Below are 22,664 nucleotides of genomic sequence, written 5' to 3'. Positions count from 1 at the left end.
AGATAGCAGTTTGGCAAGAGCCATGGACAAAGACCAGCGAGGATGAGAGCTGGTGACCACCAACAGTGTGCTCTGTCTTCTTCCTTTCCAGTCTTGGGCCAAAATATCGATTGTTTATTCCCCCCATAGATGCTGCCTGACCTGCTGAGTTCCTCCAGTGTTTTGTGTGTGTTGCTCTGGCTTTCCAGCATGCAGAATCTTTTGTGTTAATGTTAGATTAGTGTGAGCAAGTAGTTGATGGTCAGTGCAGATAGGATGCAACAGAGGATCTCTTTATCTCAACTCTGCCCACAATCTCATGACATCAGCTTTATGTGGAAGAGATAAAGGGCCATTTTGATCATGGACCCAGTCCAAGTCCACAAACCCTTCCTCTTTCTCCCACCCTCCTCTCCCTTCCAACAATTAACAGCACCAGAGCCTGGCGGAAGAAGGACAGGTTTGGTCATCTGCTTGGTTCACTTATCAAAGTACATATATGTCACCATGTACAACCCTGAGATTCATTTTCTTTGGACATTCACAGTAAACACAAAGAAACAACATTTTAGATTTCCAGTATCTGCAGTTTTTTTTTAACTTTAATTTTACTGCAAGCAAATTAATAATAATAAATAAATAAGAAACAAATATCGAGAACAAGAGATGAAGAGCCCTTGAAAGAGTCCGTAGGTTGTGTGAAAACAGTTCATTTTTGGGGTGAGTGAAGTTATCCCCTTTAGTCCATGAGCCTGATGGTTGAGGAGTAATAACTTCCTGAACCTGGTGGTGCAAGTCCTGAGGCTCCCGTACCTTCTTCCTGACGGCAGCAGCGAGAAGTGAGCCTGGCCTGGATGCCAGTGGTCTTTGATGATGGGTGCTGTTTTCTTGTGACAGTGTTCTGTGAACATGTGCTCAGTGCTGGGGAGAGAGTTACCTTTGATGGACTGGGCTGTTTCCACTGTTTTTTGTAGGCTTTGCCATTCAACAGCAGTGGCATTTCTCTATCAGGCTGTGCTGCAACCAATCAGTATACTCTCCACTGCACAACTATAGAAGTTTATTAAAAGTTTTAGATGATATGCTGAATCTTCACAAATTTCTAAGGTAGTGAGCCTAGGGTACAGCATTCTGATCAATGATTCCTTGGCTGGACTGAGGAAAGATGGGTGGAAGGTTAATTCCCTATCTCTGTATCCCAGCAGTTATCACTCAGCCTTACTGAAAAGCTTGCTGAGATTTACCCTTGTTCCCAGTGCTTTAGTCATGCTCAGATGCCCCATTCGTGAGACTTGCCATTACAAAGCAGTTTCATGTGTGCTTCTCAGAACAGGACAGAAATTTCCAGTAAATGCTTCCCTCCTTCTAGCATCTCGTTCCTGAAAATCACATGCAATATTCATGTGAAGGTGCACAGCTTGTGGAATATAATGCCCACATACAAGCCCACTAAACCTTCCTGATTCAATAGAGGAATAAGGCTTCCTGGCCAAAAGACAGTCTCACTGCACAACCAAAGTAAAGAATCTATGAACTGAAACAAGAGCTAACATTTTAGACCAAAAATGAAGCTGAAACTTCTTTTTTCATCCAATAAACAGGAACAAAGAACAAACAAGCAGGAAATTTTTAATTACAGTTTCCCTTTAGTTGGAAGAGACTGACCAGACACTGCAAACAAAGTTTTGCAGCAATGAGCCTCACTAATCCTGTGTTGCTGCGGCTCACAGTGTGTGCTGATCTTTTAACACAGGGCATACACTCAGTGGATGTTTATTAAGTACACCTGTACACCATAAGGCAAGCAGAATTAGGCCATTTAGCCCATTGAGTCTTCCACCATTCCGGCATAGTTGACCCCAGATCCCATTCAACCCCATACACTTGCCTTCTCGCCAGAATCTTTGATGCCCTGACCAATCAGAAAGCTATCAATTTTTGCTTTAAATATACCCAGGCTCTTGGCCTCCACACTTGTCTGTAACAGAGCATTCCACAGATTCACTGCTCTGGCTAAAAAAGTTCCTTTTCAACTCTGATCTAAAGGGTCGCCCCTCATTTTGAGGCTGTGCCCTCTAGTTCTGGACACCCCCACCATAGGAAACATCCTCTCCACATCCACTTTACCTAGTCCTTTCCTAGTATATTACCTAGTACATTCCGTAGGTTTCAATGACAGTCTCCCGTATTCTTTTAAATTCCAGAGAGTACAGACCCAAAGCTGCCAAACATTCCACATATGTTAAAGCCCTTCCTGAAATCACCCTCGTGAACCTTCTCTGGACTCTCTTCAATGACAACACATACTTTCTGAGATATGGGGCCCAAAACTGTTGACAATACTCCTTACTAATGGACTCTTAACACTTTCCCAACCACTGAGGTTAGGCTAACTGGCCTATAATTTCCTTTCTTTTGCCTTTCTCGCTTCTTAAAGAGAGGAATGACATTTGCAACTTTCAGGTCTCTGGAACCATGCCAGAATCAAGTGATTCTGGAAAGACCATAACAAATGCATCTTCTATCTCTTCAGCAAACTCTTACAGGACTGTGGGTTGTAGTCCATCTGGTCCAGATGACTTAACATTTCGCCTAGCACATCTTCCTTTGTAATAGCAATGCCACTTCCTCCTGCTCCCTGACATTCATAGACCTCTGGGATGCTGCTAGTGTGGTCCACAGTGAAGATTGATGCAAAGTCCTTGTTAAGTTAATCTGTCATTTCTTTGTCCCCCATTACTACCTCACCAGCAACATTTTCCAGTGGTCCAATATCAATTCTCACCTCCCTTTTACTCTTTTTATAACTGAAAAGACTTTTAGCTTTATATTATTGGCTAGTCTGCTCTCATCTTTCCCTTCTTACAGCATTTTAGTTGCCTTTTGTTGGATTTTAAATCTTCACAATCATCCAATTTTCCGCTCACTTTTTCTACATTGTATGCTCTTTCCTTGGCTTTTATGCAGTCTTTGTCAGCCACAGTTGCCTAGCCCTGCCATTAGAGAACAACTTCTTCTGTGGGACATATCTACCCTGTGTCTTGTGAACTATTCCCAGAAACTTCAGCCATCTCTGTTCTCCTGTCATCCCTGCCAGTATCCTCCTCCGATCCACCTGGGCAAGCTCCTCTCTCATGCCTCTGTAATTCCCTTTATTCCATTGCAATACTAATACATTTGACTGAAAATTGCAGTGTGAATTCAATCGTATTATGCACTGCCTTCTAAGGGTTCCTTTACATTAAACTCCGTAATACAATCTGGATTATTACACAACACTCAATCTAAGATAGCCTTTCCCTGAGCAGGCTTAAGCACAAGTTTCTCTAAAAAGCCAAAGGTCATTGAACTGCAGCTCCAGTTCCCTAACATGGTCTCTTAAGAAGCTGCATCTTAGCACATCTGGTGCAGATGTGGCCATCAGGGAGGCTGGAAATCTGGAAATCCCACATCTGACACCCAGGACAGAACACTGGCCCTGCAGACATACCTCCTATTCTTTCAAGAGTTAAATAGGAAAAAGAAATAAGCAACAAGCATACCTTGCCTCTGCCTGTTCTCGCCGAAGCCTGTTGAGCCGAAGCCTCACCACTCTGACAGTGGCCACTCCGCTCTGGACCTGCACGGAATGTCTGTGCCACTGTCCAATCCTGCTTGTTCATGCAAATATCTAATTAGCCAGTCATGTGGCAGCAACTCAATACATAAAAGCATGCAGACATGGTGAAGAGGTTCAGTTGTTGTTCAGACCAAACATCAGAATGAGGAGGAAATATGATCTAAGTGACTTTGACCATGAAATAATTGTTGGTGCTAGACAGGGTGGTGTGAATGTCTCAGAAGCTGCTGGTCTGGGATTTTCATGCACAACAATTTGCAGAGTTTACGGAGAATGGTGCGAAATGCAAAAAAACAACATCCAGTGCGTGGCATTTCTGTGAGTGAACACCTTGTTAATGAGAGGTCAGAGAGGAATGGCCAGACTGGTTCAAGCTGACAGTAACTCACTTATTACAACAGTAGCGTGCAGAAAAGCATCACCAAATGCACAGCACATCAAACTTTGACATGGATGGGATACAAGCGTGCACTCAGTGTCCATGTAAGTACAGGAGGTACCTAATAAAGTGGCCACTGAGTGTGGAATGGTGCAGCACAGTACAGACCCTTCAGCCCACAATGTTGTGCTGGCTTTTTAAACTTACTCCAAGATCAATCTAACCTTTCCTTCCCACATGACCTTCCATTATACTTTCATCTGCGTGCCTATCTGAGAGTTTCTTAAATGCTCAGCTTCTTGGACACCCCTGGCAGCACATTCCATGCACCCACCACTCTCTGTGTAAAAATACTTACATTGCCACCAGTGGCTATGGAGGCCAAGTCAGTGGCTATATTTAAAAGGGAGATTTGATAAACTCTTGATTAGTCAGGGCAGGGGAGATTCAGTGGGTTGAATGGGCTAATTTTGCTCCTATGTCTTATGTGCTTTCTAAATTAATGACACGCTTTCTAAACTTTTTATTATTTAGGGATACAGTGTGAAAACAGGCCTTTCTGGCCCACCGAGCCACACTGCCCAGCAACCCACCTATTTAACCTTAGCCTGCTCACAAGACAATTTACAATGACCAATTAACATACTAACCAGTATGTCTTTGGAATGTGGGAGGAAACTGGAGCACCCAGTGGAAACCCACTTGGTCACGGGGAGAACATCCAAACCCCTACAGACAACATTGGAATTGAACTCCAAACTCTGGAACCCCGCCCAAGCTGTAGTAGTGTCAGTGACATTGGAGCAGGTCCGGAGGAGGTTCATGAGGACAATTCCAGAATTAACATATGAGGAATATTTGATGGTTCTGGGCGTGTACTCACTGGAGTTAAGAATGTGGAGGGTTCTCATTGAAACCTCATTATTGGAAGGCCTGGATAGAGTGGATGTGGAGGATATTTCCTATGGTGGGGGAGTCTAGGACAAGAGGGCACAACCCTTCAGGACATCCCTTTAAAACAAAGGTGAGGAGGAATTTCCTTAGCTAGAGAGTAGTGAACCTGTGGAATTCTTTGCCATAGTGACTGTGGAGGCCAAGTCATTGGGTATAGATTCTTGATTAGTCAGGTTGTCAAGGGTTATGGGGAAAAGACGGGAGAATGGAGTTGAGAGGGAAAATAAATCAGCCATGATGGAATGACAGCAGAATGGCTTAATTCTGCTCCTAGGTCGTATAGCCTTTAGCATAATCGTGAATTCTTGCCCATTGCTTGAAATTGTGTGTATATATTTTATCTCTGTGTTTCCATTGAGATTTCAGAGTCAGCTGCAGTGGAAACCATGAGCTGTTCCACACTGTACATTGAATGAGCCATTTCATGTGCATCACTGATCTTTACAGCTGTTTGCACTTTAAAATTCAGGAAGTTAGCTGTATCCCCTTTCTGTTGAATCTTGCTTGCTAATTTCCTTAACATCTCCCTTCCTCAGCTGGGAGCGACCTCATGTTATGTATGGCCAGTTGCTGGACTGGTTGCGTTACTTGGTTGCTTGGCAACCTGTGATCATCGGACTGGTACAGGGTATCAACTACAGTCTAGGACTGGAATAAGTGGCTACTTCTCCTGAGTTTTTAAACCCTCGTTCACTCCCCCATCTCCCTGAAACACCAATTCCATGGATTTGAACCAATCAGAATGTTTTGTTAAGTTGTTGGACGCCCCTGGCGGAGGAAGAGAAAGGAGTACTCACCTCCTGCCATTTGGATAAGAGAAGCAGGAGGGCTGGCTTTGCTGGCCCCATTATCTCTCCCTCCCCTTCTTTTCTCCTAAAGGACGTGAAGATTTCCATCACCGACTTTGCCATCTCCCATCTCCGAGTGGATCAACCTGTGGGTCTGGACAGCCCCCCAAGCCTGTGCTATGTTTGTGGGGCCAGCAAGCCAGCTCTGTGTCTAACATCCTCAGCGGCCTCCTCCTCCTCCTGTTCCTGACCAACAGTCTGGAGGGACTGAATGGCCTCTCCGAGCATGCAGGTTGTTGTGGTGACTAAATCCAAGATTGCAGGCCTGGATGCTGTTTCGTTTCTTCGGAAGATTCAATCTGCCTTCAGACTGGAAGTTGAGAATTTTTTAAAAAATTAATAAATGGGTTCCCAGCATTTTGCATGTTTAGGGTATCAGCTGATTGGTTTGCGGGGACTGAGTGTAACCTAAATCCTGGAATTGTGTAACGAAAGTGACGTTTTCCTCTTCGTGGTGTTGGTGTAAAATAGCAACATGAGGTAAGCAGTGAACTAGCTGCTGATGTAGGGGTTAGGACAGTCATCAGCGCTCTAGTAAATTCTGGGCATCTTGTGGTATCCACTGGATCGGGGTTGAACCATACTCACACACACAATTCAGCAGCTCAGCAGCATCAGTGGAGGAGAATGAACAGTCAATGTTTCTGGCCAAGACTCTTCATCAGGACTTGAATGGGAAGGGGTAGAAACCGGAATGGGAAGGTAGGGGAGGGGAAGAAGGAGTACAAGCTGAAGTTGATAGTTGAGACCGGGGGTGGGGGGGGGGGAGTGAGGTAAGAAGCTGGGAGGTGATAGGTGGAAAAGGTAAAGGGCTGAGGAAGAGCAAATCTGATAGGAGAGGTCAGTGGACCATGGGAGAAAAGGAAGGGGACCAAAAGGAGGTGAGAAGGGGTGAGGGAGGAATGGAAAAAGAGAGAAAGTGAATAGGGAGAAATTACGTCAAGTTAGAGAAATCAATGACTGAAGGCTCCCCAGATGCGACTTCTGCAAGCTGAGGGTGACCTCCTCGTGGCAGTAGAGGAGGCCATCGACCAACATCAGAATGAGAAATCAAATTGAAATGGATGGCTACTGGAAGACTGGGGATTGAACAAAACCCTGCTGACTGGAGAGGGGAATAAGATCCCAGTCACTGGCCTGCAAGAGAGAAGAGGAGGATAGGACAGAGTGGGGGGGGGGGGGGGGGTCATGGTTCCAGCTACACAAGAAACGGACCATTCTCAAAAGGTTTAAACCCATCCTTTTTTACATCACAGGTGTATATAGAGAAAAGGCTGTATTTTTACACTCTCTGATCTTAAGTTTTGCATTACTTGGGCATTAATCATTGGGATCGCGTCCTCTCCTCTCCCTCCAGAGTCGACATGCAGCCAGCTTTTCTCCAGGTGGTAGCTGCAGAGGTGGAGGTGGACACAGGTAAACACCCGGTGTGCATTTCTTTATTTAGAGGTACAGCACAGTAACAGGCCCTTCCAGCCAAATGAACGTGCGCCACCCAACTACACCCATGTGATCAATTAGCCTGTTAACCCAAAGGTCTTTGGAATGTGGGAGGAAACTGGAGCACCCAGAGGAAACCCGCATTGTTTAGGGGAGAACGTGTAAACTCATTACAGGCAATGACAGGAATTGAACCCAGGTTGCAGCAGCATAGCACAGCACAGTGCTTTACAGTACCAGCAACCCGGGTTGCATTCCTGCCACTGCCTGTAAGAGGTTTGTACTTTCTCCCTGTATCCGTGTGGGTTTCCTCCCATTGTCCAAAGATGGACCAGTTGGTAGGTTGTTATTTGGTCATTGTAAATTATCCAGTGATTAGGACAGGATTAGCTCGGGGGAGGGGGGTTGCTGGGCAGTGCAGCTTGAGAGGCCGGAAGGGCCTGTTTCGCGCAGTATTCCAATAAATAAATAATACATTTCTGACACTGTAATAGTGTTACATTGAATGTTACTCTAAAATGGGAGCTTTTATGTGTGTGATGGCAAGGATGTTTCTGAGGTAAGAGGGAGGATTGGACTTCACTGGGGGAAGTATCTGCCAACTGATGTCAATTCAGCTGAATAAAGGAGAGACCAGATTTCCCCCCCCCCCCAGTGAAGTAACTTTCCATGCCTTTGGGGTGGGCATGAACACACACATGGGGCGGTAGATCCCCAAAATCATTCTGCAATCACTCACTGAGATGCCTGTTGTGACTGGATGGACAGAAGCAACCAGACCAGTCAGCCCTTGGAGAATGCACACAAAACACTGGAGGAACTCAGCAGGTTGGGCAGCATCTACTGAGGGAAATAACCCTTAGTTATTGGCCCTTAGTTTGAATAAACCCCACTGTGTGCTCTCTTTGGTGTGGGGTTCGCTTTCCTCTTACCTACTGATTTAGGCTGAACACCACGTCTAGTCTTTGTGCATTGACTGGACCTTTGCCATAATCCTCAGGGTTGGTTGGATTAAAGAACATGCTTTTGGTCAATTAGAATATCAATTTCAACAGTTACTATAATTTTCCCCCTCCCCTCTTCTCCAATTCCCCACTCTGGATGCTCTTCCTCCTAGTGCCCCTCCTTTCCTTTCTCCCATGGTCCACTCTGTCCTATTAGATTCCTTCTTCAGCCCTTAACCGTTTCCACCTATCACCTCCCAGCTTCTCATTTCATCCCCCTGTCCATCTGGCTTCACCTTCTAACTTGTCTACCCCTTCCTTCTTTTTATTCTGGCATCTCCCCACTTCCTTTCCAGTCATGGTGAAAGGTCCTGGCCCGAAACATTGACTGTTTATTTCCCTCCACAGCTGCTCCCTGACCTTCTGGGTTCCTCCAGCATTTTGCACGTTGCTCTGCTTTTGGTTTATGCTGGCTGTGGTTTTTTGCACCCCCTTCCCCCATGCTTTCTCTCCCGGAGGGAGGGAAGTGAGTACTACCTCTGCTGAAGCACGCTGCAGTGTTCTGGTCCTGTGAAAGAAGCCGGTGCAATTCACATCAATAAACAACGCAGACATTCTGTTGTTGCATTGTGTCTGTCTATGACTAAAGGAACAAAATCCCCAGACCAGGAAAACCCCAGAGTCTGACAGGAGGGGAGATGCATGGTTTCATCTTGAAGCAAGTCCTTTTGCCCAGACCACATAAATCCCTGAGAGTAGCGAGGCAGAGAGCTTTGGAATCTGGAACGTTACTACACAGTTCAGGCCCTTCGGCCAATAATGTTGTGCTGACCCTTTAATCTACTCTTAAGATCAAGCTAACCCTACCCTCCCACATAGTCTTTCACTTTCCTATCATCTACATGCCTTTCTAAGAATCTCTTAAATGTTCCTAATGTATCTACCTCGATCACCACCCTGGGCTGTATGTTCCACACACCCAACACTCTGCGTAAGAATCCTACCTCTGCCATCCCCCCTATACTTTTCCCCAGTCACCTTAATATTATGCCCTTTGGTATTAGCCATTTCTGCCCTGGGGTAAAGTCTCTGAACTGACCACTTACATCTTTATCAAGTTACCTCCCATTCTGCTGTGCCTCAAAGAGAAAAGCCCTTGTTCACTCAGCTTTTTCTCATAAGACATGCTCCCTAATCCAGGAAGCATCCTGGTAAATCTCTCTCTAAAGCTTCCACATCCTTTCTATAATGAGGTGACCGGAACTGAACACAATACTCCAACCCAGGTCTAACCAGGATTTTATCGAGCTGCAACATTACCTCGCGGCGTTGGAACTCAATCCCCCGACTATTGAAGGCTGACACACCGAGTACCATACCTCCCTATCAACTTGCACAGCAACTTTGAGGGATGGTTACTCAAATTCCACCAGCCGTTAAAAATAAGACTCGGGAGTAGAATTAGGCCATTCAGCACATTAAGCCTGTCCCTTCTTTCCATCGTGGCTGATTTATTATCCCTCTCAACCCCATTTTCCTGTTTTCTCCCCATAACCTTTGACACCCTTACTAATCAAAAACTTATCAAGCTTCAGTGCATCCCAATGTGATAAACTCTTTTATAAAAAGTGTAATCCATGGAGGAGAAATAGTACAACCCGAGACTGGTGGGGATGGCATGGGGGAGGGTGTGGCTGCTCTGACTGGAGTGACAAGACAATTTGGTTCAGAGACGGGAAGTGTAACATCATGTGGTTTTGGATGTGACAAGTAACACATCCCAAGGATCTGTACTTAGCCTTCAGTGACCTGGATATAAAGCTGATCCTTGACAAAAGAAAGTCATAAGGGACAGGGTCAAAAGATTGGCTTTACTTGTCACAGGTATTGAAACATACAGTGAAATGGATCATTTGCATCAATAACCGACACAGTCCAAGGATGTGCTGGTGTTGCCATGCTTTTGGTACCAACATAGCATGGAATGTGGGAGGGACTCACGGGGGATATACGCAAGTGATATACGATATATACAGATAGGTGGGAATTGAACCCTAATTGCTGGGACTGTAAAGCATTATGCTAACCGCAATGCTCCGTCTGCTCTAACTTCATCTGCTTGACCATTGACCCACCTTCAACAATGTGGTCAGAAGATGGGATGTTCCCTAATTACACCATTCTACATCATCTGTGACTTCTTGGACAAGGAACCAGTCTACCTCAAAATACAACTAAAAGAAGGTGATCTCCAGGACTTCACAGAGAGGTGGGAACTAACATTTGTACCGCGTGGACAGTATCCAACAATGTAATCCATCTCTCGTCCCCCGGCAATCCTTGGCCTTACTATTGCTGGGTCCCACACAGTCAACACCCCCAGAGTTCCCACTGACCAAGTCAATAGGTTGAGTGAGATACAGCTTCTCTCTTTGGAGCAAGGGATGATGAGAGGTGACTTGGTAGAGATGTACAAGGTAATAAGAGACAGACGCTCTTTCCCAAGGCAGAAATGGCTGATATGAGGGGGCACAATTTTAAGGTATTTGGAGGAAAGTACAGGAGGGGGTATCAGAAGTAGGTTATTACACAGAGTGGTGGGTGCATGGAACACGCTACCAGGGTGGAGGTAGAGACAGTTACATTAGGGGCATTCAAGAGGCTTTTAGATGGTTCCATGGATGATAGAAAAATAGAGGGCTATGTGGAGCTAGATTAATCTTGGAGTAAGTTAAAAAGTGAGCACAACAATCATTGGGCCAAAGGGCCTGTATTGTGCTGTAATTCCATGTTCTATATACAAGTTCTAAAAGCATGGAGAACATCATTACCTGGAAGTTGCCCTCCAAGCTACACACCATTCTGATTTTGAAACATATCACTATTCCTTCACCATCACTGGGTCAAAACCTTGGAAATTGCTCCCCAACAGCACCGTGGTTGTCCACCCCCCCCCCCCCCCCCCGGACTGCAATTGACAGCTCACCACCATCTTCTCAAGGGCAACTAGGGATGAGCAATTAAATGCTGGTTAAGCTGCAAAGCCCCCACCCTTCATGGGTAGGTACATGGATGAGAGAAAATGGCTAGATTGATCTTAGAGTAGGTTGAAGGATCAGCATGATATTGTGGGCCAAAGGGCCTGTATTGTGCTGTACAGTTCATGTTCAATGTCAGAATCAGAATCAGCTTCAACATCACTGGCGTTTGTAGCAATACATAATAATAAAAACTACCTAAATTACAATGTATATATTAAAAATTAAATTAAATATGTAGTGCAAAAATAGTGAGGACATGTTCATGGGTTCATTATCCATTCAGAAATCTGATGGTGGAGGAAAAGTTTAGTCCAGTACATAATGAATTAGGGTGATTGTTAAGAAGCTGAGACTCCAGTACAGTCTTATCACAAACAAGAGAAAATCTGCAGATGCTGGAAATCTGAGCAACACACAAAATGCTGGAGGAACTCAGCAGGCCAGGCAGCGTCTATGGAAAAGAGTACAGTCGATGTTTCGGGCTGAGAGTCTTGACCCAAAATGTCAACTGTACCTTTTTCCATAGATACTGCCTGACGTGCTGAGTTCCCCCAGCATTTTGTCTGTGTTGTCCAGTGCAGTCCGATCCAGTCCGTATTGACTTTGGGTGTTTGGCAAGGAACTGTGAAACAGTAACTCCAGTCAAGTGTAGTCTAGTCCAGTCCAGTAAAATTCAGTTTGTACTAAGTCTGGTTAGCTATCATGAGATATTAGTGAATGGTAAAAGGTTTAACTGTGAAACTCATGACCAACTGGGTCATACAAATATCTGACTCAAAGAGGAAAAAATCACTCATGTGACAATCATCATTCCAGATTCTAAATCTGTTTCAGAATTCTTAATTTTCAAGGTCAATTGCCTTTGTGTTGAAAGTCAGGCATTTCAGGGAAGCGAACACACCTAAGTTACAGGATTCAAGCACATATCCTAGGTACATAACTAGGCCATATCCCTCAAAACCTTTCTTATCCATGCACGTCTTTTAATCCTGTTATCAGCCACTGAATGAGGAAGAATAAATTGGATAGATACATGGATGGGAGGGGTCTGAAGGGTTATGGACTGGATGCAGGTCAATGGGACTAGCAGAATAAAGTTTTGGCACAGACTAGAAGGGCCGAATGGCCTGTTTTCTGTGCTGTAGTGTTCTACAGTTCTACTTCCTTTGACAGTTTGTTCTGGAAAGCCACCTCCTTCAGTCACCTCTCACCCCTCTAAGCATCAATTTGCTCAGCCTGTCCTCATAGGACATGCTCCCTAATCCAGGCAGCATCCCGGTGAATCTGCTCTGCACCCCCTCTAATCCAGGCAGCATCCTGGTGAATCTCCTCTGCGCCCTCTCTAATCCAGGCAGCATCCTGGTATATCTCCTCTGCACCCTCTCTAATCCAGGCAGCATCCTGGTGAATCTCCTCTGCACCCTCTCCAATCCAGGCAGCATCCTGGTGAATCTGCTCTGCACCCTCTCTAATCCAGGCAGCATCCTGGTGAATCTGCTCTGCACCCTCTCTAATCCAGGCAGCATCCTGGTGAATCTGCTCTGCACCCTCTCTAATCCAGGCAGCATCCTGGTGAATCTGCTCTGCACCCTCTCTAATCCAGGCAGCATCCTGGTGAATCTGCTCTGCACCCTCTCTAATCCAGGCAGCATCCTGGTGAATCTGCTCTGCACCCTCTCTAATCCAGGCAGCATCCTGGTGAATCTGCTCTGCACCCTCTCTAATCCAGGCAGTGTCCTGGTAAATCTCCTCTGCACCCTCTCTAATCCAGGCAGTGTCCTGGTAAAGCTCCTCTGTACCCTTACTAGTCCAGGCAGCATCCTGGTAAATTGAGATAATTGAGATATCTTCTGGGGAAGAGATGACCTGTACGAAATGGATAGTTCATCCTTTCCTTCATTAGGGGTTTAAAGTGATTTGGTCTGTTGCTAAAGATACTAGCATATTTCAGCAGAGGTGTGCTGGAGAGCATTCTAACTGGCTGAATCACCGTCTGGTATGGAGGGGCAACTGCTTCAAGATGGCGGCGCGACACAGTTTGCAGCAGCCTCTCCGAAGATGATATCTGTTGTTTGTCAAGCGGAGTGCCGTGCACAATCCTAATCTGATGAAAAACGGATGTGGGAGCACGGAGGAACATCTGGAAATCTCCAGGAAGACCTTCTTCGTTGCTGCTGTGAGGTCCAGGTCTCTGCTGGGGAGAACAGGCCCCCAGTCCTTGGGGTTGCGTTGCCGATGACCGGTGGCGGGGGCGTCATAGTGCGCTCGGCAGAGGATGGTGCTCAGAGAGGCTGTGCCAGAGGGGATGGTCGGAGGCTCAGAGGTTCGACAGACTGCGGTCGGGGCGCTTTCATTGTGTGCTGCGTCTGCGAGGCTGAGTCGAGCGGCGCCGTGGAAGTCCATAGCGGGGGTATTTCCTTCTGCCCCCGGCGTGGGATGACGTGTCTATCGGGACCTGAGGACTTGTGGAAACTTTCGAACTTATAGTCTTTTAACATCTTTGGACTATTTTTACTGTGCCCATGGTCTGTTTTTTTTTTATCATTTATGGTATTGTTTGCATTGTTGTAACTATGTGATTTTGTGTAGGTCTTGTAGCTTTAGGTTTTGGTTTGTTGGGTGGTAGAGTTGGTCTCCTGACTTGGTGTGTCTGGGCAGTCTTGTTTTGTCTGGTGGATTTGGAGCTCCTTTCTGGGGAACGCGCTAAGACAGTAGCACGATATTAATACGCAGCAGCCTCTCCAGACTCTGGATTGGGGATTGCCAAACATTATGTGGATTTTCTGGTGTAGTCTGTTTTGTCATGTGCTTTTGTGATATCATTCTGGAGGAATGTTGTTTCATTTTTTAACTGCATTGCAGTTGTGGTTTCTAAATGACAATAAACCAAATTCAATTCAATTCAAAACAACAAATTCCACGACATATGCCTATGATAATAACCCTGATTCCAATTCTGGAAATGGACAAGTAACACCAAGACCTGACACCTGAACCTGAGTGAGTCTGCCCCCTTGTGGGAAAGTTTGCTCCAGTGGTGGGGGGAGGTTTAAACTGGATTATCAGGGGGATGGAAGCTAGAGGGATGGGTCAGAAGACAGAGCAGTTGTGTACAATGTGAGGAAGCTGTAGACAATAGAAACTGTGAGGAAGGACAGGCAGTGCAAAGTACTGCCAGTTGATGTGTTAAATGGGTTTTCTTTAATTTCAAGATTAAAAATCGTGTAATGTCATTTCCTATACACAAGAATAATGGAGAACAAGATCATTGTTACTCTGGATCTAATGTAGCCCAAAAAAACCAGAATAAAAATAAAACCGCACAAAAGATATAAAACATAAGACCGCTTATATACAGAGACTGATTGTATGTCCATAAAGTGACACTAGGCACAGGAGTGTCTACATAAGGTGACTCTGACAGGAAATGATAACGTAGTGGTGGGTGGGGATGTGGGGGGGGGGGTGGGTTAGTGGGTGGAGGTGTTGATCAGCCTCACTGCTTGGGGAGAGTAACTGTTGTTGAGTCTGGTGGTCCTGGCGTGAACGCCACGTAGTTTCCTCCCTGACGGGAGTGAGACAAACAGTTCGTGAGCAGGGTGGGTGGGTTCCTTCATGATGTTACTGGCCCTTTTCAGGCACCGTTCTGTATATATGTCCTTGATGGTGGATAGGCTGGAGCTGGCGATATGTTGGACAGTTTTGGCTACCCGTTGTAGAACCTTCCTATCTGCCGCGGTGCAGTTTCCGTACCGTACAGTGACACAGCTTGTTAGGATGCTCCCTACTGTACATCTGTAGAAGGGCATGAATATGGATGTGCATAATGTGAAAAGTATTAAGATTAAAAGTGATGAATTGAAAGCTAATTTTCCCAATTGACTACCCATCTATCTCCCCGATTATCATAACATTGCCCTTTGGTCACACCTTTTCTATTTCCTGTTGTAATCTGTGGTCCACATCCCAGCTACTGTTGGGAGGTTGTATATAACTGCCATCAGGGTCCTTTTACCCTTGCAGTTTCTTAACTCAACCCAAAATGACTCAACATCTTCTGATCCTATGTCACTTCTTTCTACTGATTTGATGTCATTCTTTACCAGCAGAGCCACCCCACCCCTCTGTCTAGTTTCCTATCCCTCTGATACAGTGTGTAACCTTGGAGATACGGCTTCCAACTACAACATCCTTCAGCCATGATTCAGTGATGACAACTGCCCTAATATTGATTGGCACCTCCTTTGTGCAAAATGTTTCGATGTGGTGGAATTTGCGTGGTGTGTCCAGGAAGGTTGACCGGAGGAGAGGCCATACTCAATCTGGTACTCAGTAAAGAACCTGCTCATGTGACTGATATCTCGATGAGCGAATACTTCAGAGACAGTGATCACAACTCACTTGTATGGACAAGGTTGGGAGAAGATGGTTCGAAGGAGTATTTTAACTGGGGAAGGGCTAATTATAATGGTATTTATTGGCCATTTCTCTGTGGGCAGATTGGGAGACAGAATGCCCCCCTCTGTTGCGCATCTATTTCAGACTTTATCATGCAGGAAATGCGTTGCAGCTCACTGAGCTGATACCGCGTTCCTAGAACTTCCTTCTGCATTATTCTGAACCTGGGTGGGAGCACAGGGCTGACAATACTGCTACAGACAGGAATGTGCAGAGTCTTGAGGTTCATAGGTTAAGAGGAGGAAACATCTGCACCTGCCCCACTGAACTTGTATCCACAAACCTCAACTCCATTTTATTGCCCTTGGTTCAGTCCCTTCCCACCTACATCTGCAACACTACACCTGCTCTCAGTCTGTTCCCTGGTCCTGACCAGCTCATTTTCATGATGGACGCCCAGTTCCAATACTTTTCTTTATTTACAAGATTATGAGTAAACAGACACTATCTTTTCCCCAGGGTTGAAATCTCTAATACCAGAGGGTATACATTTAGGATGAGAGAGGGTAATTTCAAAGGAGATATGAGGGGCAAGTTTTTTCACACAGAGAGTGCTGCCTGGGGTGGCAAGTTCAGGTGTGGCCTTGGGCACCCACATGGCCCCCAGCTCTGCCTGCCTTTTCATCGTCTGCCAGAAAAAGTCCATGTTCTAAGCTTACACCAGGTCCAGATGAAGGGTCTCGTCCCAAAATGTTGTGTTTATTCCCTTGCATAGATGCTGCCTGACCTGTTGAGTTTGTGATATTTTTAAATGACTTGGATGAGGAAATGGAAGGGTGGGCTAATAAATGTGTAGATGGCATGAAGGATGTTGGCATTAGAAACATAGAAAACCTACAGTACAATACAGGCCCTTTGGCCCACAAAGCTGTGTTGAACATGTCCCTACCTTAGAACTACCTAGATTTTACCCATAGCCCTCTATTTTTCTAAGTCCCATGTAGCCATCCAGGAGTCTCTTAAAAGACCCTATCGTATCCGCCTCCACCACCGCCGCCAACAGCCCATTCCATGAACTCACCACTCTCTGCGTAAACAACTTACCCCTGACATCTCCTCTGTACCTACTTCGAAGCACCTTAAAACTGTGCCCTCTCGTGTTAGCCATTTCAGCCCTGGGATAAAGCCTCTGGCTATCCACAGAGTTGTGGGTCGTAGGTTACACCGGGACATTGACAGCATGCAGCACTGGGCTGAGAAGAGGCAGATGGAGTTCAACCCAACCCAGAAAAGTGTGAAGTGATTCACATGGGAAGGTCGAACTTGAAGGGTTAATGACAGGAGTCTTAACAGTGTGGAGGAACAGAGGGATCTACAAGTTGCTCAGGGGTAAATTACAAACAACCAGACATCAGTACAAAAAAACAAGAGAAAAAACAGTGGGAGAACTCATTATTAAATTGAATTGACTTTATTACTTACTTACTTCACATGCATGAGGGGTAAAAATGTTCACGTCATGTCTCCGTTCAAATGTGCAATTCTAGTAATTTATAATAAATAGTATGTACAACAGGACAGTCAGTATAACATAGAAATACAGTTGCATTGGCATGAGTTAATCAGTCTGCTGGCCTGGTGGAAGAAGCTGTCCCGGAGCCTGTTGGTCCTGGCTTTTATGCTGCGGTACCGTTTCCCGGATGGTAGCAGCTGGAATAGATTGTGGTTGGGGTGACTCGGGTCCCCAATGGTCCCTAGGGACTTTTTAACACCTGTCTTTGTAAATGTCCAGAGTAGCGAGAAGTTAACATCTACATATTTGCTGGGTATGTGGGTGTTAAAAAAAAGGAAGTTTACTGAACTATAAAAAGCCTCAGACGCATCCAGCGTAAACAGAGCAAATCTCTGAAACGTAAAGTGACAGTAATCCACCGATAAGCAATTTCATCAAGAACCCTCAGACTGGTGAGATTTCATTTATCTTTGTTGTTTGACTGAGAAATAGAGTGTAAAGCAAGTAAATGTTTAAGTTTTATGAACTAAAATCTGAAATAACAAAGGACTTTGATAGATACAAAGTTTTATGAGGATAGGTTGAGTGAGCTAGAGCAGTGGATGATAGCAACACACACAAAGTGCTGGAGGAACTCAGCAGGTCAGGCAGCATCCATGGGGGAAAAGCACAGTCGATGTTTCAGGCCAAAACTCTTCAGCAGGACTCAGCATCAGTATCTGTAGATTTTCGCTTGTTTGTGGGTCCTGCCAAAGGGTTTTGGCCCGAAACATCGACTGTGCATTTTTCCCCATAGATGCTGCCTGACCTGCTGAGTTCCTCCAGCATTTTGTGTGTTTTGCTCGGATTTCCAGCATCTGCAGATTTTCTCGTTTGTGAGTGGATGATGGCATTTGACAAGGTGCCCGCACATGAGGCGGCTGAAGAAATTAAGAGCCAATCATTTAAAGGAAAGATACCAGCAAGGATAAAGTAGCGGCTGATTGGCAGGAGGCAAAGGGTGGGAATAAAGGGAGCCTTTTCTGGTTGGCTGTCAGTGTCTAGTGGTATTCCACAGATATTCTTTTTATGTTATATGTTAATGGCTTGGATAACAAAATTGATGACTTTGTTGCAAAGTTTGTGGACAATAAGAAGATATTGAAGGGCAGGTAGTTTTGAGAAAGTGGAGAGGCTACAGAAGGATTTAGACAGACTAGGAGAATGGGCAAAGAAGTGGCAGATGGAATACAGTGTCAGGAAGCGAGCAGTGGATGCTAGCAACACACACAGAATGCTGGAGGAACTCAGCAGGTCAGGCAGCATCTGTGGAGAAAAGCACAGTCGATGTTTCAGGCCAAAACTCTTCGGCAGGACTCAGCACCAGTATGGATTCTACCAAAGTTCATTTCTTCTACCAAAGTCATGCACTTTGGTAGAAGAAATAAAAGGGGTGACTATTTCCTAAATGGAGATAAAATTCAAATATCTGAGGTGCAAATGGATTTGGGAGTCTTTGTGCAGGATTCCCTAAAGATTAATTTGCAGGCTGAGTGTGTGGTGAGGAAGGCAAATGCAACGTTAGCATTCGTTTCGAGAGGACTAGAATTATAAAAGCAAGGATGCAATGTTGAAGTTTTATAAAGCACTGATGAGGCCTGACTTGGAGTGTGAGCAGTTTTGGGTCCCTGATCATTGAAAGGATGTGCTGAAACTGGAGAAGGTTTGAAGGAGATTCACAAAAATGATTCTGGGATTGAATGGCTTGTCATATGAAGAGTGTTTGATGGATCTGGACCTGTACTCACTGGAATTTAGAAGAATGAAGGGGCAACCAAATTGAAGACCTTGATAGAGTGGATATGAAGAAGGTGATTCCTGTGGTGGGAGTGTAAGACCAGAGTACACAGCCTCAGAATAGAGGAGCATCCTTTTAGAACAGTGATGAGGAGGAATTTCTTTAGCCAGAGAGTGGTGAATCTGTGGAATTCTTTCCCAAGGCAGCTGTGGAGGTCGGTCTTTTGGGATACGGCAAGAAGGCGGAAGATTGGGGCTGAGTGGGGAGAATTGGATCAGCCGTGATGGAGCAGATTCGATGGGCCAAATAGCCTCATTCTCCTCATATCTTATGGTCTCTTTGATGATGAGAGGTGACTTGATAGAGGTGTACAAGACGAAAAGAGGCATAGATTGTGTAGAGAGCCACAGGCTTTTTCCCAGGGTGGAACTGGCTAATATGAGGAGGCATGATTTTAAGGTGATGGGAGAAAAGTATAGGAGATGTCAGAGGTAAAATTTTTACACGGGGAACAGTGGATGCAAGGAACACAGTGGTAGAGGGAACGTTGGATCTGGTGATCTTGATGCAGAGATGTCAGGGAATGTAGAACATAGAATGACCCAAACAGAAAGCAGCAGAGAGCACTCAGCGGTGAGTGATAACTTAAATAATGAACTGCAGGACACGAGCCATGAGAGGCCACAAAACCAGAACAAATGGATACTTAGCACGACAAGGGAACAAGATAATTGAAGGCTAGAAGCAATTGGTTGAGCCAACTGGTTCGATGGGTGAACAAGGACAGTGGGTGAGAGCCGGGTTTAAATAGGCTGCAGGTGATGAGTTGAAAATGAGTAGAAGGAGAATCCCGTTACCTGGGTGGAGACTGGAAGGAGCCTGGATGCACAGGACTGATGCTCAGACAGAACTTGTCATACATAATTGCATTGAGGTAGCACAAAGTAAAAGAATAACAGAATGCGGAATAAAAGTGTTACAGTTACAGAGAAAGGGCAGCACAAGGCGCAAGGCCATAATTAAGTTGATTGTGAAGTCAAGACTCTGTCTTATCCTCCTTGGTTAACTGTTTAAGAGACTGATAACAGTGTGGTAGAAGCTGTCCTGAGCCTGGTGGGACGTGCTTTCAGGCTTTTGTATCTTCTGCCCGATGGGAGAAGGGAGAAGAGAGGATGTCCAGGGTGGGTGGGCTCTTTGATAATGCTACACCTTTACTGAGACAGTGAGACGTGTAGATGGAGTTCATGGAGGGGAGGCTGGTTTCTGTGATGTGCTGAGCTGTGTCCACAACTCTGCAGTTTGCCATGGTGACGTGCAGAGTAGTTACCGTGCTGACTGCTGCACCTAGATATGGGACAAGATCTGAATCACACTGGTATCTATCAGATAGATGGATAGAATGGACATGGAGAGGATGTTTCCTATAGCGCCTTGTCCCCATGACCTTTGATACCCCTGACTAACCAAGAACCTATCAGTCTCACTTTAAATATACCCATTGACTTGTCCCCAAAGCCATCTAATGGGAATGAATTCCACAGATTCACCACCCTCTGGCTAAAGAAATCCCTCCTCATCTCTGTTCTAAATGGACATACCTCAACTCTGAGGTTGTGTCCTCCCCTACTATAGGAAACATCCTCTCCACATCCACTCTATCAAGGTCTTCCAATATTCAATGGGTTTCCGTGAGATTCCTCGCTCATTCTTCTAAACTCCAGTGAGTACAGGCCCAGAGACATCAAACACTCTTCTGATCTCTGGTGTGGAGAAATCAGTCACACTCATGTTGATAAGAGGCATAGATTGAAAGGACAGCCAGGGACTTTCCCAATGGCAGAAATGGCTAATAGAGGAGGGATAATTTTATGGTGACTGGAGGAGAGTAGAGGGGGATGTCGAGGTAGGTTTTCTACAAAGAGGAGGTGGGTGTGTGGAACACACTTGCCAGGGGTCGTGGTAGGAGAAATGTTGGATCTGGTGATATTGATCCAGAGTTTCTTCGGAGGTCAAGAATGAGGCTTAAAACTTGATGATTACAGTGAGAACAAAGAACGAACAAATAAAAAGTTGTTGTAATCATCTCATTCTCAGACTGGAGATAACAGCACTCCAGAGATAACAATTAACCCACTAAATGGTGTGACACCTGCTGAAAGCGTCTAAAAAATACAGTTCAGTTACTGGAATATTTACAGAACAATTACACACATATAGGCAATTACAGAAAAATTATCAGCAAGCATAGTGACGTTAAACTACAAGGACAAGACTAGAAAAATAACAACTCTACTCAATCTTTGAGTAAAGTTTCTTGAAGTATTAGAAAATAACAATTCTTCCTCTTCCAACAGAATGTTTGAGACTCTTGGATAGGCACATGCATGCTAGAAAAATGGAGAACTATGTGGGAAGGAAGGGTTAGGTTGATGTCGGAGTAGGTTATATGGTTGGCACAACATTGTGGGCCGAACAGTCTGTTCTGTGCTGTGCTGTTCTGTGTTCTGTTGTTGCCGCTAACAAAACAACTAAGATTACTGGGCCCAGAACACACGCATTCTTCTGACTCAAACATACCTTATCTTACTTGTGCACAGGGACAACGGCATGGCCCCGGTCGCCCATACTGTTTTGAACCTCGGAGAAAAAACAGTTATTTTTATACAGAAATGGCTTAGCAATTTCGGATATTGACCATTTGGAAAATTTCAGCTGCAGGGGTTTTAGAAGTCAATTAAAAACTTCAAGCTGACAACTGATGATATTTTGAAGTTAGTAAAGCCGTTGTCTTTTAGTTGTTGAGTGTGTTTCACATCCTTCCGTTATTCTTATTCCATCTGTCTCTGGCATCCCCTGTTGTGTAACATTTTCTTCCAGGTTGATGACACACTGCCATAAATGATCTCTCCTGTCAGTAAGCAAGATTGGCTGTGGCAACTTCAGTTCAAAGGTCTCCCTTGTCTGTGTTTAACTACAAACCGCCACCGTTGCCCTCACCTGGATGTTGCCTTTAATCCTTGCCTAACCACAACTCCCAGATTTCTATGACCCTCCTGGGCACTCCTCCAGTACAGACAGCTCCTTCGTGCAGGGTGGTGAGCAGTTCTCCAGCTGTGACTGCAAAGCAGACTGGGCCGTACCCTGCTGGACTTCTCTATTTTCTGTGCTCGAAGAGTTTTAACTGTGGGGAATGTTTAACAGGTGTGTTGTAACTGACGGTGTACTGTTTCCTGCTGTCAGGTTTCAACATGCATTTCCGCATCAGCTTGACTTTAATTTTGCTCCACTGCCTCACTGCCGTTATGCCGAAGAACAGGACTAAAAACCAAGGTAGGTGCAGAAAGAGGGAACTGTTCTGAGTTCAGAGCAGCGCTGCAAACACTCAGCAGGTCGGGCAGAGGGTTAACAGGGTTAGTGTTTCAGGCCCATGACTGTTGCGTGGAACAGAAACCATCCAAGAAGTAGGCCCCACAGCAGCATGATGCTATTACGGTTTCCTCCAGGCTCCCCATTTCTCCCCCACAGTCCAACAACATATCAGTTAGTGGATAATTGGTCATTTTAAATTGTCCTGTGATTAGGCTGTGGTTAAATAGGTGGATGCTGGGATGTGCAGCTTGTTGGGCTGGAAAGGGCCTTTTCCACATTGTAGTTCTAAACAAATTTGCTCCCTCATGCCCCTCCTGTCTCCCGCAAGCTGATGGCGGACCCTGTACCTCATTTCCCCCAATTATTCTGCTGCTAAATCACTGCTCCAGAGATTTGGGTTTGG

General features: G+C 45.3%; 1 protein-coding gene across 2 annotated transcripts in view; it reads left to right on the top strand.

Annotated features, from left to right (window-relative positions):
• Nucleotides 1-22,664, top strand: part of rnf121 (ring finger protein 121) — a 125,241-nt gene that overhangs the window by 95,543 nt on the left and 7,034 nt on the right. The window contains exons 9-10 of one of the 2 annotated variants that reach the window (XM_073044369.1): nucleotides 7,137-7,195; nucleotides 22,133-22,222. In XM_073044369.1, coding sequence (XP_072900470.1) covers nucleotides 7,137-7,195; nucleotides 22,133-22,222 — 149 coding nt within the window. Of the gene's footprint in view, nucleotides 1-5,467; nucleotides 6,137-7,136; nucleotides 7,196-22,132; nucleotides 22,223-22,664 lie in introns of those variants that run through there. The other variant, XM_073044370.1, reaches the window with a different exon arrangement.

Source organism: Hemitrygon akajei, chromosome 4, assembly GCF_048418815.1.
Source record: "Hemitrygon akajei chromosome 4, sHemAka1.3, whole genome shotgun sequence".
Classification (NCBI taxonomy): domain Eukaryota; kingdom Metazoa; phylum Chordata; class Chondrichthyes; order Myliobatiformes; family Dasyatidae; genus Hemitrygon; species Hemitrygon akajei.
Note: the sequence above shows the minus strand (reverse complement) of the source record. Positions and strands in the feature narration are given on the sequence as shown.